General features: G+C 49.7%; 1 protein-coding gene across 1 annotated transcript in view; it reads left to right on the top strand.

The window, feature by feature from the left end:
• Positions 1–465: 465 nt before the first annotated feature.
• Positions 466–16,722, top strand: part of ONECUT3 (one cut homeobox 3) — a 46,213-nt gene continuing 29,956 nt past the window's right edge. Inside the window, exon 1 of the mRNA XM_072601542.1 lies at positions 466–1,594. Coding sequence (XP_072457643.1) covers positions 466–1,594 — 1,129 coding nt within the window. The remainder of the gene's footprint in view (positions 1,595–16,722) is intronic.

Below are 16,722 nucleotides of genomic sequence, written 5' to 3'. Positions count from 1 at the left end.
AGAGAGAGAGAGAGAGAGAGAGAGAGAGAGAGAGAGAGAGAGAGAGAGAGAGAGAAAGGGGCAGGCGAGCGAGAGCCTTGATGAGCTGGGAGCTGCTGACGTCAGGCGGCGCTGGCTGCGAGGCTAAGGCTGGCGGGCGGTCGGCAGCCACATCGTTTTCGGCGCTGGCCGGGGCGGAACGGGCTCGCTCGCAGCTGCATCCCTGAGCCCCGGGGAAGCGGGCGGGCGGGCAGCCAGAGGCGCTGGGAGGCTCGGGCCGGGGCCGGGGGGGCCAGGAGGCCGGAGCATCGTGGCCAGGGACCGGGGGCCGTGCCCGGGGTCCCCGCGGGCCGCGCTCTGCCGTCGCCGCCGCCTGCCAGTGCGCCCAGCCGGCCCCATGGAGTAGCGGCGGGCGCGCCTTCGGAGGGCGGCCAGAGGCGGCGGCGGCGGGGGGCCGGCGGGCCGGCGGGAGGCCGGTCGGCCGCCATGGAGCTGAGCTTGGACAACCTGGGCGGGCTGGCGCATCCGCAGGCGGCCGGGGAGCTGCTGAGTCCAGCCCACGCGCGGCCAGGCCCACATCGCGGCCTGGTGGGGGGACCGGCCCGGCCGGCTATGGTATCCGGCGTGGCCTCGCTGCTGGAGAGCGGAGCTGCTGATTACCGGGCCGAGCTGGCCGCCCCGCTGCACCCAGCCATGAGCCTGGCCTGCGACTCACCCGGCCCGGCCCTCAGCCTCAGCGGCTCTTACACTACCCTCACGCCGCTCCAGCATCTGCCACCCATCTCTGCTGTCTCCGACAAGTTCCACCCGCACCCACCCCCGCACCCACACCACCACCCGCACCCGCACCATCCCGCCGGCCCCCCGCCCCACGGAGCCCACCCCCACCAGCGCCTGCCCGCAAACGTCAGCGGCAGTTTCACCCTCATGCGCGACGACCGGGGGCTGGCCTCCGTGGGCAATCTCTACGGCCATTATGCCAAGGACGTGCCGACTATGGGGCAGCCGCTGAGCCCGTTAGCCAACGGGCTGGGCCCCCTGCACGGCGGACAGCAGCCGCCGCCGCCGCCGCCCCCGCCGCCCCCGCCCCCGCTGGCGACCTACGGCACCGGGCCGCACCTGGCCGGGGAGAAGATGTTGTCTGCGGCCGCCTTCGAGCCGCACGCGGCCATGCTGGCCCGGGCTGAGGATCCACTGGGCCGTGGCCTCGGGGCACCCGGAGCGGGTCTGATGGCGCCGCTCAACGGGCTAGGTGCGCACGGGCACCACGCGGGTCCCGGTGGCAGCGCCGGCGGCGGGGGGGGACTGTTGGCCGAGCGCGAGCGACAGGCGGCGGCGGCCGCGTCGGGTTCCCAGGCGGGCAGCTCGGGCCAGGTGGAAGAAATCAACACCAAAGAGGTGGCGCAGAGAATCACTGCGGAGCTGAAGCGCTACAGCATTCCGCAAGCCATTTTCGCCCAGCGCATTCTGTGCCGCTCGCAGGGCACCCTATCCGACCTGCTGCGCAACCCCAAACCGTGGAGTAAGCTCAAGTCCGGCCGCGAGACCTTCCGCAGGATGTGGAAGTGGCTGCAGGAGCCTGAGTTCCAGAGAATGTCGGCCCTCAGACTCGCAGGTAGGGGGCCTGGGCGGGTGCAGGGCGAAAAGGGAACCTGGAGAATCACAGGCATAAGGAGATCCGAGCCCGTTGGGGGGAAGTGAGAGGAAGGGCTCGGGCAAGAGCTAAAACTCCTAGCTAGCCCTGGGACAGAGAGGGGAGCGCTAAACGGAGATTTGGTCAGGGCAAGGGACGGGAGGGAAGGCTGGGGCGGGGTAGGAGAACCCTAAGGCATACAGTCGATGGGGCTAGGATCGAGGACTGGGCAGGAAACGTTGAGATTCACAGGTGGTCGAGGGGGCCAGGATCTGGAAACTGGAAGGAAGTTAGGGGACTGGGGAAAGGAGGCGGCCGAGTACTGTGGCTGCCAGGTTCAGGAGTCCGGGACTGAGACCAGAACAGGCGCCCTGTAAGTCCGGGAGACTGACGGAGAGGCAGGGGATGAGGTGACTAGGCAGTGAATCCTCCCCTTCACGTACCCCATGCTCGCAGCGTGGTTACAGGACCCCTTGGTGGGAAGGTCTTTCTCCCTTTTCTCTATGACGCCCTTCCTCCTACCCAACCCCCTGGATCTGTCCGGTCCCCCATCCCATGCTTGCTCTCTCCTCTCTTCTTTTCGACTTCAAATTAAGAGACTCAGCTAGAGCCTCACAAAGGTGCCCCGGGGTGCTGTAGGCCAGAGCTGCTTGGGAGAATTGTATGGAGATGGGTAGGGGGTTGAGACAGAGGAAGGAGGTAAGCTTGGCTACCCAGAGAAACTCTGGACTGGCGAATGGTGCGCTAGGATGTTACAGGATCTTTGTGGAAGGAGAGGTCTGTCGGCGCCGCGTTTTAGCCTGAGGGCTTCCCTCTCCCTAACGCCTATCAACTCTACTCTCCTGGGCCTGGCTCTAAAGGATTCACTGTCGCTATTCTCCCCAATCCCCACCCCTTCATACTCCCCTCCATCGATCCCCTGGCTTCATCTTTTCTATACAAATGGCCCCGGCTATCAATCCCCACCCCCAGCCCGCCGAGAGAGGCGCCTTCTGGGGCCTCCCGGGGCCGCCTAGTCACAGAGCCCCGGGGCCAGCGACAAAGGTCAGAGGAGAGCCCACGAACGAGGGTGGAGACAGGACAGCTTCGGTAGGGAGTCAGAGAGAGGACCCCCAAGTGCCCAGAGAATCGACACACAAAGACAGGCACGCCAGGCATGAATCCACAAGGGACACCCACATGCATCTGGAGTCACTGACACCGAGGCACACGTGTGGACAGTGTGTCTTTGCCGAACCCACCGATCACATACATTAGATTCAACCTCAGACACAGGTCTCTCTCTCTCTCTCTCTCTCTCTCTCTCTCTCTCTCTCTCTCTCTCTCTCTCTCTCTCTCTGTCTCTCTCTCTCTCTCACACACACACACACACACACACACACACAGCCTCTTTCTCCCTCTCCCACACCTATTTTCTATCTCCATCTCTATCTTTTCTCTCAATATCTATTTTTTGTCTTTCTCCTCTAAATCTTTGTCTCCTTTCAGTTTTTTCTTTCTTTCGGAATATCTTTAAATCTGAATATCCCTTCTCTTTGTCTGCCTTCCTTCAATCTTCCTTTCTCTTTCTCAGTCTCTCTGAATATAAATTCAGGCAACTGAATTCTCTCTCTCTCTCTCTCTCTCTCTCTCCCCCCTCCTTACACACACACACACACACACACACACACACACACACACACACACACACACACACACACACACACACCAGGTCACAGTTCCCAGGAGAGATTTCCTGAGTGGTCAACATCTGGGGGCAACATCTGGCCCTAGTGACCTCCCTCCCAAATCCTGCCACAAGTGATATCCACAACGGGCACCCCTTTCTGCGGGGGGATGTTCCCCTCAGTCCCAATCCCTCCCTCCTCCGCTCTCGGGGACCTTGGGCCAGGGGACCCGCTGGGAGCTGGGGACAATAGCCGCAGCTCTGCTCGGCAGCCGATCGATGATTGCTCACAGCTTGCCCTGTCTCTAGGCCTGGGTGGGGGCGGGGGCCTGACTTGGGTCCCGAGGACCCAGGCTCCCCCATGGATCAGAGCCTAGTCCCCCCCAACAAATGAGGTCCAATAGGACTGAGAGATGAGGACTAGACTTTCTCTAATCTCCGAACCCCCTCAGCATCACCTTACAAACATACACACACATATGCACACCTCATATTACTGCCCAAACCAGAAAATGTAAAGAAAAGGAGCAAAGAGAGGTTGAAGTTGACCTGAGGTTTGAGAGATCTGTACTTCAATCCGTTCCCCCGTTGCTTTCTTGGAGGACCAGAAACTCCAGTCACTAATATTCATGCCATTATTCATAGAGTTAATTAATCTCTCATAATTATATAGATAGAGTTTGTAATAGCACTCTTGCTCCCCATTACATATTTCATCACAGTGTAGAGACTTTATATTAAATTGGCTAAATATTAAGTTATGTATTATATGTTATGGGGCACGCTAAACCTTTGCATTATACATTATGTTATAGATTTTTAAATATCTGTTACACATTCTGTGTCCTTTAATATAAATTACATGTTACTTCGCACTCTGCTGTATACTATATATTGCATATCACATCTTTTAATATTCTATGATATAAGATGTATTAAGCTCCACATTTACTGAATTTGCTGTTTTGGGGGAAAAGATTATTACATTATTATATATCCCACATCGCCAAGTCTACATCATACTGAAGGCTCATAATAGAAGGAACTTTAGAAGACAGAATTCTAAATTGGAACGGACATGTCCCAAATATGGGACAAAACGTTCGAGCTATAGGGGTTACGTAAAACACAGAATGCCAGAGCAGGCGAAGGCCTTAGCTCATAGAATGTTAGAGCTGAAATGAACCTTAGAACGTAGAACAAAGAACGTCGGAGTTGAACTGCTGGTTCAGAACACAGAACGTGGGTGCCTTCACTAACTACTTAGAGCATACAACAAAAATCTTTGAGTCAGAAAGGATCTTTAGAACGAAGAATTGTCAGAGCTCCGAGGAACTTTAAACATAATAGCTCATCTAGTTCTACTTCCTTATTTTACAGACGAGGAAACTGAGGCTTCGGGAGAGGAAGGAACTTTTTCAGGCTCACAGAATCAGTCGTAGACATTATAAAGTCCCAGTTCTAGAGAATGTGTTTAAAATTAGCTATTGTACGGGCTACATTCGTTACATATCCCTGGTGATAGACACTCTCACGATCCACACGGGAACCTCCCTCTCCATCAAACTGTTGTTATATGTCGAGGACCTGGAGCCTGGGTTCCCGAATCTTGGCCTCTGCTTATTCTCTTCAGGATCCCCAGGCCTCGCAGTCCCCGTTTTCCATAACTTAGGAACCGGGCAGAGTCCGGAGCTGACCAGGAGTGCAAGGGTCCAGAGCCCTGGGCTAGGGGTGCTGGACAGAGCGACTACTACGCGAGCGGGTGGCTGGTAATTAGACCCCGCGCGCAATCCTTTAGTTCCGGTCAATGCGCTATTGAAAAGCAGTTAATAGAATGCAAATCGCTTTCGGCTTTACGAGGCCCGAGGAAATCGAGATTTAAGCGCCACCACAGCCAGAGCTCGCCCATCCCGAAGCTTTGAGCTGGGGGTGGGCACGGGGGAAGTGGCTGACAGTCCCTAGAGGTGGTCTTTGGACTTGGTGATCGGTTGCTTTATCTCCAACCCGAGCTCAGGGTGGGAACAGGGACAGAAATATAGACAGCCGCTCCATCGCCACCACCACCAAAGGTCTGAAGACGGGAGGGAAAAGAAGAAATCCTGACAGAGTGGACCATAGCCTTCGCCCCCTTGGATCCATTCAAGGAATGTGATCCTTTCCTTCTCTTCCTCCAAGTGGACCTCCCCCCCAAGAAAATAAGTCACATCCATGGTAAGACGGACCAGGCCTCAGATACAACCAGAGTTCTGGGGTGATTGAGACTTGAGCTTTGTAGCTCCCTCCCTCCTCCTCCCAACTACACACGCGCGCACACACACATACACACACATCAAACATAGACACAAGGCTGTCTCTCCTGTCTACCCTGGGTATACTCTGTCTCCTATTTAGGACTCCCTTTTCCCTTAACATTAGACAGGCGGAACCTCCCTTGGGCCTCGGTTCTCTGAGACGGAGCCTTAGAGTCAACAGTTAACACTACGCTAGAGTCTTGCATATCCAGTAGCCCTCGCTGCTCCCACATTCATCTTTACGCCCCGCTTGCCCAGAAACTCGAAAAACTAGGAAAAGATAACAGAGACAAAGACAGGAAGATGCAGCAAAGGAAGAACGACGAAGGAAGAGAGACAGAGAAATAGAAACATACACAAAGAGACACGGAAGACCGAAAAAAGTAGACAGAAGGAAAAGACAGAGGCCAAGGCATAGAAATAGAGGAATGGACAGAAATAAGAGAAAAATGAGAAGCCGTACACAGAGAGCCCCAGAGCCAAAGACAAAAGACTAACATGAAGAAAAGGGGAGGGAGGAAGGAAAGGAAGAGAAGAGAAGGGGAAAGAAGGCGGGGGCGGGGCGGGGAAGGGAAGGGGTGAGAACGAAAGCAAGGCCTTTTCCCGAAGGCAGGCTAAAGTGGGCACATGCCACCTGACTTTCCCCTGCCCTCCCCTCGGCCCTCCAGCGAATCCTCAGGAGGAAGAGGTTAGGATTCCAGAGGGCAAAAGGTCAAATCACGAGATTGGTCCCGAGGGCCCCAAAGGCTCCAGTCCCTGTGAGTTGGGCATGAAGCGACCCAGGCTCCTTCCCTAAGGTGAGTGGGAGAGCAGATGGAGCTCCTTGGGCAGGGTCGAGGTAAGGGAGGACCACCTTCTGGAGGGCACAGGTCCCTTGTTTCAGTCCTCCTGGGCTGTGCAGATGGCTTGGAAAAAGACAGTTTCATTACCTTCCATCCTCCAATTTAGGTCAGCCTGGGAGTTTCGCACTAGAGGAGAAGCAGACCTAAGGGAAGGAAAGAGGAAGCAAGAACTCTACCCAGCCTCTCGAGAGTTAATGCATCCACCTCTCCCCACCCCGAATTAGGCCATTCAGGCTCCCAAGCTTCCTTGATTATGCGGAGCAATGTGGATAATCTAGTTTAAAGGTGTTGGGCTCTTGCGAGTGGTGTAGTTGTTTTGAGTCGGTTGTGCCCATTTCTTTCCCTAAATTACCCTGCGGATGAATTCTGGCTGTGCAGAATCCCAGGCTAGCAGCTTCCGGTGTGGACCAAGCGTTTCCCAACACTAATCACTAAAGGGTTCGGAAGAAAGAATCCTATGTTCTAAACCCCCCCCACACACCCTCCACACCATCTCTCCGTGTGAACTTGACCAAATCACTTTTTTCTTCTGTGTATTAATGTGCTTGGTGAAATGAGGAAAATAATGGCTAGTCTAAAATTTATACGGTGCTTTAAGCTTTGCAAACGCTTTCCATAGGTTAACTAATTTGTTTTCTCTAATCTCTAGAAATTGTAAGGGTCAATAGGATAAAATAATGAATAAGAAAGCACTTTGGAAATGGTAAAATTTGGTACAGTATATGTATATCAGGGTCTGGCACATTTGCAAATTATAAAAGCCTGGCGGATGGAAAGGCAGAGAAGACCTTGGACAAGGCTTTAGCCTAAGCGAATGGAATTGCTTCTAGCTAGGCTCATTTCCTCCCTTCCCACCAAAATGTACATGATATAATAATATAATATGGACTTCATCCATCCCCCACCCTCATTAGGGTTAGATTCATAAATCGTCCAAGATGGGGAGGGTTTGTAGAACAGAGAATGGTAGAGCTGGGAGGTGTCAGCTCACAGAATGTCAAAGTTAGAAAGCATTGGGACCATTTGTGTTCCTCCATTTTGCAGATGAAGAAACTGTGGTAAAACTCATGCATTGAACCGGTAGCAGAACCTGAGCTGGAACCTCCATCCCCACCTTCCTATCGTACTCCACCCTACCCCACCTTTCACCTCTTATCTGAGTCTCCTCTCCTCCCCCCCTCCCCACTTCCCATTCACACGAACTTCCTCAGTGAGCCAGTCCCTCAGCAGATCCGATCTAGCACAGACTCGGGGCCTCCTTTCCGTGATTACATTTAAAACAGTAATTATATGGAAAGTGGAATTGGTTTGGGGTGGGGGGGAGGGCTCCTTCAGGCCGCAAAATCGATAAATTCGAATTACTATCTCTAATTCATCACCGTCACGCAGATCGATCGTGCTCGGGCCCGCTTCAAATATTGTCGGAATTGCAGCTCCGGACTCAAACTATTTTTGTAACTGATCAAAATCTAAAATATAAAAAACAAAATCCATGACGGAAAGAAAAAAGGGGTAAAGCCACTCGGGGAGCAATCCCTGGGAAGGTTTGAACCAATGTCTTTGGGAGCCTCTGCTGTCCACAGCTAAGCCACTGGGTCCTTAGCTGAATGTGAAGCAAGGGGAGGCCACTTCTACCAGAGGCTGAAACAACAACTTGGTTCGGTGAAGGGAAAAGTAATTCTCAAACTGACTGTGGAAACAGACAAAACTCCTGCTTTCTCTCCTCGAATCCACCCATACATGCATTAATTATTATATTATGGAGCAGGACTGATCAATAAGAGTAAATCATATCATATCATATTTACTTGTATCTGGAACTTTACAGTTTATGAAGAAGTTTGGGGTTTTTTTTTAAGCCATTGTCTGAGTTGCACAAACAGCTGTGTGAGGGAGGAAGATTATTATCCCATTTGACAGTTTAGTAAACTGAGATCCAGAAAAAGGAAATGACAGAACCTATACATATGCTGACTCCCAGGTCAAGATTCCTTTTCCTGTCTCACAAAATTATTCAATTCTAATTATATTATAGATACTATGTGTGGAAGGGGATGGAGAAGGAGGTCAATTTGTACTGGTTGAGAGGCACGGACTTTGGGACCAGAATCTGAGAGTCTTTTCCCCAAGCTTCGGTCCCTTTGACATAAAGCTGAGGGTGAAGAAAGGGGGTGGCAGGTGGATGGAGGAAGGGCCGGGGGGAGTTGGTGAGGCCAGAGTTGAGACGTGATGGAGGGAGGAGGAAAGAAAAAGAAGGGTAAAAGGAAACACGTAGATAAGGGAGACGAAGAGACAGAGACCACACACAGATGGACACAATGAGAAGAATAGAAAGAAAACACAATCTTGACTGGAGACAAATTTAGACAGAAAAGCAAAAGAGGAAAGGTTGCGGAGACAGATAGTAGCTAAAGCATGGCTTTTCCATATCGAAATGTCCATCTGGTCTGGTTCCCTCACTTGCTTCTGAGGCTCTGCCCTGTCACTCGTCCAAAATGCCCTTGGCCCTCTTTTATTCCCATAAATCCTTGGGCTTTTCTTGACTGGACAGGGTACAGGCAGCTACTGAATCTACATACTTCATTCCTTCCCCAAGTAGGAAAATGTTGTAAGGTTTCAGGGTTCTGCAACTACCTCATTTCTCAGTCTTCCTTCTGTTCTGGTTCTTTACTTCTTTTCTTGCTCCCTCCCTTTCTTCCTACCTTCCTTTTATTCCTCCCTTTCATTCTTCCATTCCTTCTCTCTTTCCTTCCTTCTTTCTTCCTTCCCCTCCTTCCTTCCAATATTCCCATCTCTGCCTGAATAGGAGCCAGGTCAGCCCACCTACCCTGCCTTTGCTACCCTGGCTTAGGGCTGAAGAGGGAGGAGAGCCTGAAAATACTGAGAGTATATTAGTGAATGCACACAAAACACTGTCCTGTGAACACTATATATGAATTAGATGCACTCAGTACACACACACACACACACACACAACCCATACCCAGTTACACCACATTTAAACTTGCATACACATGGTATGAATTCCAAGATTTAGACGTGGAAACTACACACACATACATGCACACACAGACTGCTTTCCACACATAGTTATACAACACACAAAAACGTATAGATACACATCCAGCTTTAGATGCAATATGCACACACAAATACATTCCCTACAAAGACACATCCAACCCCTGAATTGCAAACACAATATACACACACCGAATCTTAAATGAATAGTTCTACACCCTTGCAAAGGAAATACAGCTTTGGAAGCCCATAGCTTCTGCACAGTTCCATTGGCCCTTCAGACAGAAATATAGATATATAGATAGATAGATCCCACCCACTCTGAAGACATTGGCAGCCTTACACTCAAACATGACCCCTCAACACAGACATACCCACAACCTTAGACATTCCAGAGAGAAATCTGCTCTCCACAAAGCCAGCCAAGACTCAGACTTCTCCTCAATAAACCTTAGTTTATTTTAAAATGGAGGTAACAATAATGAGACTACACTTGATAAAGATGTAGATCTTCTGCTACTTAAGGATTAAAAGTAGCAGGCAATGTGGTGCAATGATCATAAGATTTGGGAGCAAAGGAGAAGGGGCTCAAATTCTGTCTTTACATCCTGGTCCATGGTATACTAGGAAAGGTACTGACTGACTGGATACCAGGAGAGTGACAATATAGTCGATCATGGTCCTATTTGGATCCCAGTTACTTCCTCTTTTCTGAACCTCAGTTTCCTTCTCTTTAAAATGGCTACAATCATAGTTGCACTACTGACCTCACAGAACTGTAGAGGAAGAGCTTTGTCAATCCTGAATTGTCACAGAAATAGGCTAATTCCCATTTGGACCATGGCAGTGAAGATCGTTTGAAGTCAGAAGATGGGGAGGTAGAATACCGCCTCTCCACCTTGCTACACAAGTCTCTTCACACCTCTAGGCTTCCTTCTTTCTCATCTTTAAAGTGAGCGTGTTGGACTGGATCACCCTCTCTTACAGCTCCAGATCTGATGATCAGAAGATTTGCTAAAGTCTCTCTCAGCTCAAACATTCTCTATTCTAGTTAGTGAACCAAAGCATATTAGTGCATAGTGATTGTGCAACACTAAGAGTATGTGCCATGACAGTGAGGGTGTGCACTGTATGTATGCAGGGGACCAGCCCCCGGCCAGTTGGAGGGTAGGGAGTTGGGGGCTTCTGCTCAGAGTGCTGGGGAATTGGGGCTGCCAGAGCTGGGGCCTTGCTGCCTGTGTCATTGGCCTGCCCAGCAGCGGCTTCGCTGTTAGTGAACCGATCTGGAGCCGGTTTGAACTGAATCTGTATCGATCCCCTTCCTTGCTTTGCTTGCTCGGTTGCTCAAACTAGTCTTCCCCTCTCCTAGCACAGCCTTACCCCTCCCTCCTCCTCCTCTCCACTCAAGCCACCCCTTCCCCACCTCTCTACTCAGTCCTAGACCGAGAGCAATCCTGGCTGCCTTCCTGAGAGAAGCAGTGGGGAGCCTGGAATCCCTGTCCAAAGCTTCCTTTCTGGACAATTGGGAGATGTTAAAAATCCCTCCCCTCCATCCAATCATCTCCTTAAAGAAAGTGATGACCTTTGACCAATGAATGAGAGAGGAAACCTATTGGTCCTGGCCTCCCAAGGAGTCTCCCAGGTACCACCAAGGTGCTTGAGAGAGGTGTAAGCCTGGGCCTGAAACTGGGGAAAATGCCTCCTGGGCAACCAGAGACCCTGGGGACCCTGCTGTGTGACCATAGGTAGTTACTTTCACAGAACCTAGAATGTCAGAGCTGAGAGGGCCCTTAGAAACTAGAATATTTTATCTAAGAAAGGTCTTAGAATGCAAAATGTCAGAGCTGGAAGGAATTTTAGCACACAGGACTCATAATGCTGAAGCTGAAAGAGACCCTAAGGTTACTCTACCTCCCACATCCTCATTTTACAGAGGAGGAAACTGAGGTTCGGGCTCAAAGTCACAGAACTGCCTCAGTAGGTCTTTTTCTTTCCTCCTCTTCTTAAACAAAAGGATTGAATGGGATAGTCTTAGAGGGTTCTCCTAGAGCCCCTAATTTTACATAAACGCAATTCATAATATCAGTTTCCTGAGTGCATAGTTAGTACTAGATTGAGAAAACTCTAACAATGCTCAGCAACTGTTCTAAATTTCAAAACCTTAGACAGTTGCCTGGGCTAAGTTAATTGACTTGCCTAGGGATACACAGTACGTGCCAGGGGCAAGACTTGAACGCAGGTGTCCTTTTCCTTTCTCTGAGGCCGGTTTTCTGCCCACAACTTCAGGCTGTTTCTCTGCCAAATGTTAAATTCTGTCAAATGTTAAGTTATATACAGCGCTAGATAAAAAAAGAGACAGGTCCTCAGACTGAGAGAACCGGTAAACAGTCGCCGCTGCCGCTGCCCCAGACTTTGGGAGCTCAAGCAGCCCGCACTTCAGGATTCCTGCGGCAGCATTCAGGGCTCCTGCCTCTCCTTTGGGCGGCAATGGAACTTTAAAACAATAACACGGAGGTGTCCAAAATCCCTCGGGAGTCAGAGCGGTCTGAGGCCTAACGGACCTAATGGACAGACAGACGGATGGACCATTCACAGCGAGCCGAAGGACACAGCCCGGCTGAGCATCTCCGAGACGCACGCCCGGGCACACGGGCCGGTTCAGCCCGCAGCAAGACATTACGCACCGGACCCGTGAAGCAGGACCGGACCTTGCTGGCTTAGGGTGTGGACAAGAAAAAGTCCTTCCTCAAACTAAAGCAAGAACCAGTTTGGGGTTGGTGGATACAGGGCCTGGGGTAGCAAAGTGGGCGGACGCCGACAGAGGTTAGCAGAACTAGGAAAAATCGCCGAGTTTCGGGGACTCAGAGGTCTGGCCCTGCACTGGGGATGGGAAGGAGGGAAGGAATGATTGCTTCTCGCATCGTCCGGATGTGAAACTGGAAGTCTGCAGGTGAAGTCCAGTCCCGCAAGAGAGGCTCAGTGGGTTCTCTGGGGCAAGGAATCCCGCATCCTTGGGAGCCCAGTTCGACTCACACAGCAGCCCACTGTACCTCCGCCTTCAATCGGAGAGTGTAAAGCTGTGAGCCCACTTGGGCACTGGGGAGTCAGGACATGCTACCCACCTCTTCCCACCACCCCGAGTCACTTTAAAGCTGGAAGGGAATTCAGATATCCCTAGGCCAACGCTCTGATTGCACAGATTTGGGAAAGCAGAGATTTATTCAATGCAGGGAAAACCAAGATTTAGACCTAGACCTTCTGCCTCCAAATTCCCCCTCTCTTTTCACTACCTCCTCGCTGACTGTCTGTTCCAAGAACTATTTCTGGTGCTTTCCTAGTGCGGGGATTCTTAACCTTTTTTGTGTTCTGGGTCCCTTTGGCGGTCAGTCTGGTGACGCCCCTTCTCAGAATCATGTTGTTAAATGCATGGAATAAATACAGAGAATTAGAAAGGAAATCAATTATGTTGAAGCACAGTTATCAGATTAAAAAAAACCCAACAAGCTATTGGACCGTAGTTAGGAACCCTAACTTGTACTACATTCCTGAAGGTTGATGCATTTGGAGGTGGGGGGTTAAGCGACTTCCCTGAACGTCTTAATTTCATTTCTGACTCCTGGGATAGGCGCCTCCTGGTGGTAGGGTGCTTGCTTGTGGGTGTTGCAGGTCCAGGAAGGGAAGATTTGCTTCTGTCTTCAGGTTGCATTACTGAGCGAGGTACCCCGAATCAGGTATGGGCGTTCATAAACACTCACGCATCTGTATGTGACGCATTCCCCACGGGGCGGCAATAGGGAATGGGATGTATGTGTATGTGCTCACCTCCTAACATATAAGATTCTTCCTCTCTCCCTCCCCTTCAATCCCCCTTTCCTCCCCCTCTTCTCTCTCTTCTTCCTCTTCCCTCTCTCCTCTCTCTGCCTCTCCCTTCCACTCTCCTCCTCACAACTCTCCCTCTCCCTCTCTCTCTCTCTCTCTCTCTCTCTCTCTCTCTCTCTCTCTCTCTCACTATCTTTCACACCCCCATAATGATTCTGCTTCTCTCTCATTTCTAATGAGCCTTAAGGTCTACAAAGAGCTTTCCTACAGCCACCCCCTGGGAGAGGCAGTGCAGCGGCCTGCCTTCCCATTTTACATTTGGGGAGACAGACTCAGAGAAAGGAAATGGCTTGGCTGCGGAATCAGTGGTGGAGCTGGGAGCAGAATCTCCCATTTCTTTACTCCCAGTGTGGGGCTTTTTTCCAGTGCACCTGCTGGATTCCACAGAGAGGAAAATCTCACTTTGTTGGATCTGTTATCTTGTTGCTGTCCTTAGTTGGTGTTTCTTTCAGCAATGCAGAGAAAAACCATGATCTCATATGCTGGGCTACTTAACCCTCCACTAAGGGTCCATTGAACATTCAAGCCTTACTTGAATAATGTTCAAAGGGAAACCATATAATGTATATATATGCACACTATGCATAATATTTCTTTGATTTTATCCCTGTGGTTCCCCTGCTCCTAAGTACTTCGTGGATACACTGAATGGCTTGCTAAACTGTGATCCAGAGTTGCTGAGACTAGAAAGTATCACCTCCAGCTCTTCTCCAAGCCAGGCACTGAACCCCTCCAAAATGAACTAGGCTGGTTCTCAGAGAGCAGATATGACATCCGTACTCAGGCAAGTACTTGAAGTTTTTCAGCTGGATCAGGCCTGAGCTCAGCTGGCACAGCTAGATGCCATGCCAAGATGATTGTTCATCTTTGCAACTGGACTCCAGTGAAGGATGGATGTGTAATTTCCTCCTCAAATGCCTTAGGTTGGCTCCAGGGCAGAAGGGACTGAGTTGTCTGATCTGTGCCAAAGGAGCCCAAGCTTTGGCATATCCTGTTCAAATTGGAAAAGAGGATCAAACCTGGAAGGTGAGCCACTAGCGAGGAACACAGCAATGCCAAAAGACTGTTAGGGTGGAAGGTCTATGAACACAGTCTTCTGACATATGCATATGTACTCACACTCCCTGCTGAGGGCACTTGGTATACACATCTGCACCATTCCATCCTTTCCCATCCCATTTTACTCTATCCTACCAGAGTTATCAAACAGTATATATAACAAACCTATTACTTATTCATTCAAAAATTATTTATTAAGGACTGTTTGCGGAGCCTTTACTTGGCATTCTAGGAGATAAATAGTTTAGATAAATTAGGTCCTTGCTTTCATGGAGTTCAAAGTGCAGGGGTGGGGCAAGAATAAAGCACACATAAAAAATGTACCATGCTATATAATTACCCCTTAACAAGATAGAACAGAATGACAAAGTTCTGTGTAGCAGTTGTGTATGTGCATGTTTAGAGTGAAAGAGTAACTCACTACTTGTCAGCTGTGATAACTGGAACAAATCATTCCTCTTTTTTGGAATTCAGTTTTCTCATTTGTAAAATGAGAGCTTAAGACTTGATGACCTCTAATATCCATTTCTGACTTTAGATGTGGGTGTCTCTGCAGAGAATATTATGAGATGTGTATGTTCATCCTTAGAGCAGGCTCAGTTCCCCTCCTGGACCTCCTGCTGCTGAGAACTTGGCCCAGAGCAGCAGTTCTCCAAGAGGACTCTGGGAAACTCCTGCACGTCCTCAAGGATAGAGATATTGGCTGTAGGTGTCTCTCATCGCCAGACCCTTGTAATTCTGTCTCCACTGAGAGGATGCCACTGAAACAGAACAGGTATCTCCCTGTTCGAATTTAGGCATTATTTCATTTATTTGTGTCTTCAACACCTAGTACAATGTCTGGAATATAGCAGATAATGTTGCTCTTCAGTCATTTTTCGGTTGTGTCTGATTTTTTGTGACCCCATTTGGGGTTTTCTTGGCAAAGATAAAAGGAGTGGCTTGCCATTTTCAGCTTATTTTACAGATGAGGAAACTGAGGCAGAGTGAAGTGATTTGCCTAGGGTCACACAGCTAGTGTTTGCAGCCAGATTGGAACTCAGGTCTTTCTGACTCAAGGCTTGATGCTCTATCTACTATGCCACCTAGTTGTCCCTCATTACTTGATCGACAGACTTGGGCTGCTTCGGTGCAGTCTACCCTACAGCCAGGAGATCTGGATGAACTCACAGTTTTCTGCACCATGGGGCTGCCCCCTCTTTCCCAGATCACTTTCAAAAGTCTCAGGATCTGCATTTCACCTGGGAGGCCCTAGAGCTAAGGTCTGAGGGACCATAACTACAGCTCAAGTCCCATTCCAAAGAGTGGGAGAATCCTAGAATCTACAGTTGAAAGTACTCTCTTGAAAGTACTTCTCTACTATCCCCTCACTTTATAGGATGGGACAGGGAAACTGAGGCTCAGAGTTGCGAATCAATTTGTCCAAGGTCACATAGCTAGTAAGCAAAAAGGGTTGGAATTTGAAGTGTCCAGCTTCCAGTTACAGGAGGCTTTACAGTATAATGCAAATATCTTTGGTTCATAGACCAGACCCATTTACACTTCACTTTCAATTAAATTTGGTCTCCTATTATTGACTTCTCAAAGCAGGAGGCTTCTCAGAAAGAAAACTAAGCTGGGTTCTAGTCCAGATTGCGCCATTGACTTACTGTGTAACCTAGAGAAAGTTGCTTCCTCTCTGGGACTTGGTTTCTCCATCTTAAAAAAAAAGGTGAAAAATAATCCGTGCTTTTCTTCACTTTTAAGTGCACTCAGAGTTAACTGGGGGATATCAGAGCTGGAAGATAGAATGTCTTTCAGATCTGGTAGGCCCTAGACACACAAAACATAAGGTGTTCAGATCTGGGAGAGCCTTTAGGACACAAAAGGTCAGAGCTGGGAGGGCCCTTAGAACAGAGAATGTTAAACTTAAGAGCATCCTGTGATGTTTCTACCACCTAAAACTATCTCCTGTCTCCCTCTCATTCTACAAATTGAACAACTGAGCCTCAGAAACATGAAGAGACTTGGCCACACTGGTGAGTTACAGATCCAAGACTAGGCTAGATGAGAAATTTGGCACTTTGGGATTTGAAAAATCCATGCAATATATGTGGTCTTAGAGCTTACCTGAGACACTAAGAGTTTAAATGGCTTTCTCCTCCCCTACCCCAGGGTCACACACTCAGTGAATGTCCGCAGCTAGGTTCGAACCTAAGTTGGCTGATTCCCACTGCAACTTTTTATCCTTTATAACACACTGCATTTCAAAAAGTCCAATGCAAGAAGTTATATTTTTCTGATATGATACAGCTGTAGAGAAAAGGGATGTGTTGTGTCACTCTCCCCAAAAACTTAGGAGTTAAAGCTTCAGGC

This window comes from Notamacropus eugenii, chromosome 4 (assembly GCF_028372415.1).
Source record: "Notamacropus eugenii isolate mMacEug1 chromosome 4, mMacEug1.pri_v2, whole genome shotgun sequence".
Taxonomy (NCBI): domain Eukaryota; kingdom Metazoa; phylum Chordata; class Mammalia; order Diprotodontia; family Macropodidae; genus Notamacropus; species Notamacropus eugenii.
Note: the sequence above shows the minus strand (reverse complement) of the source record. Positions and strands in the feature narration are given on the sequence as shown.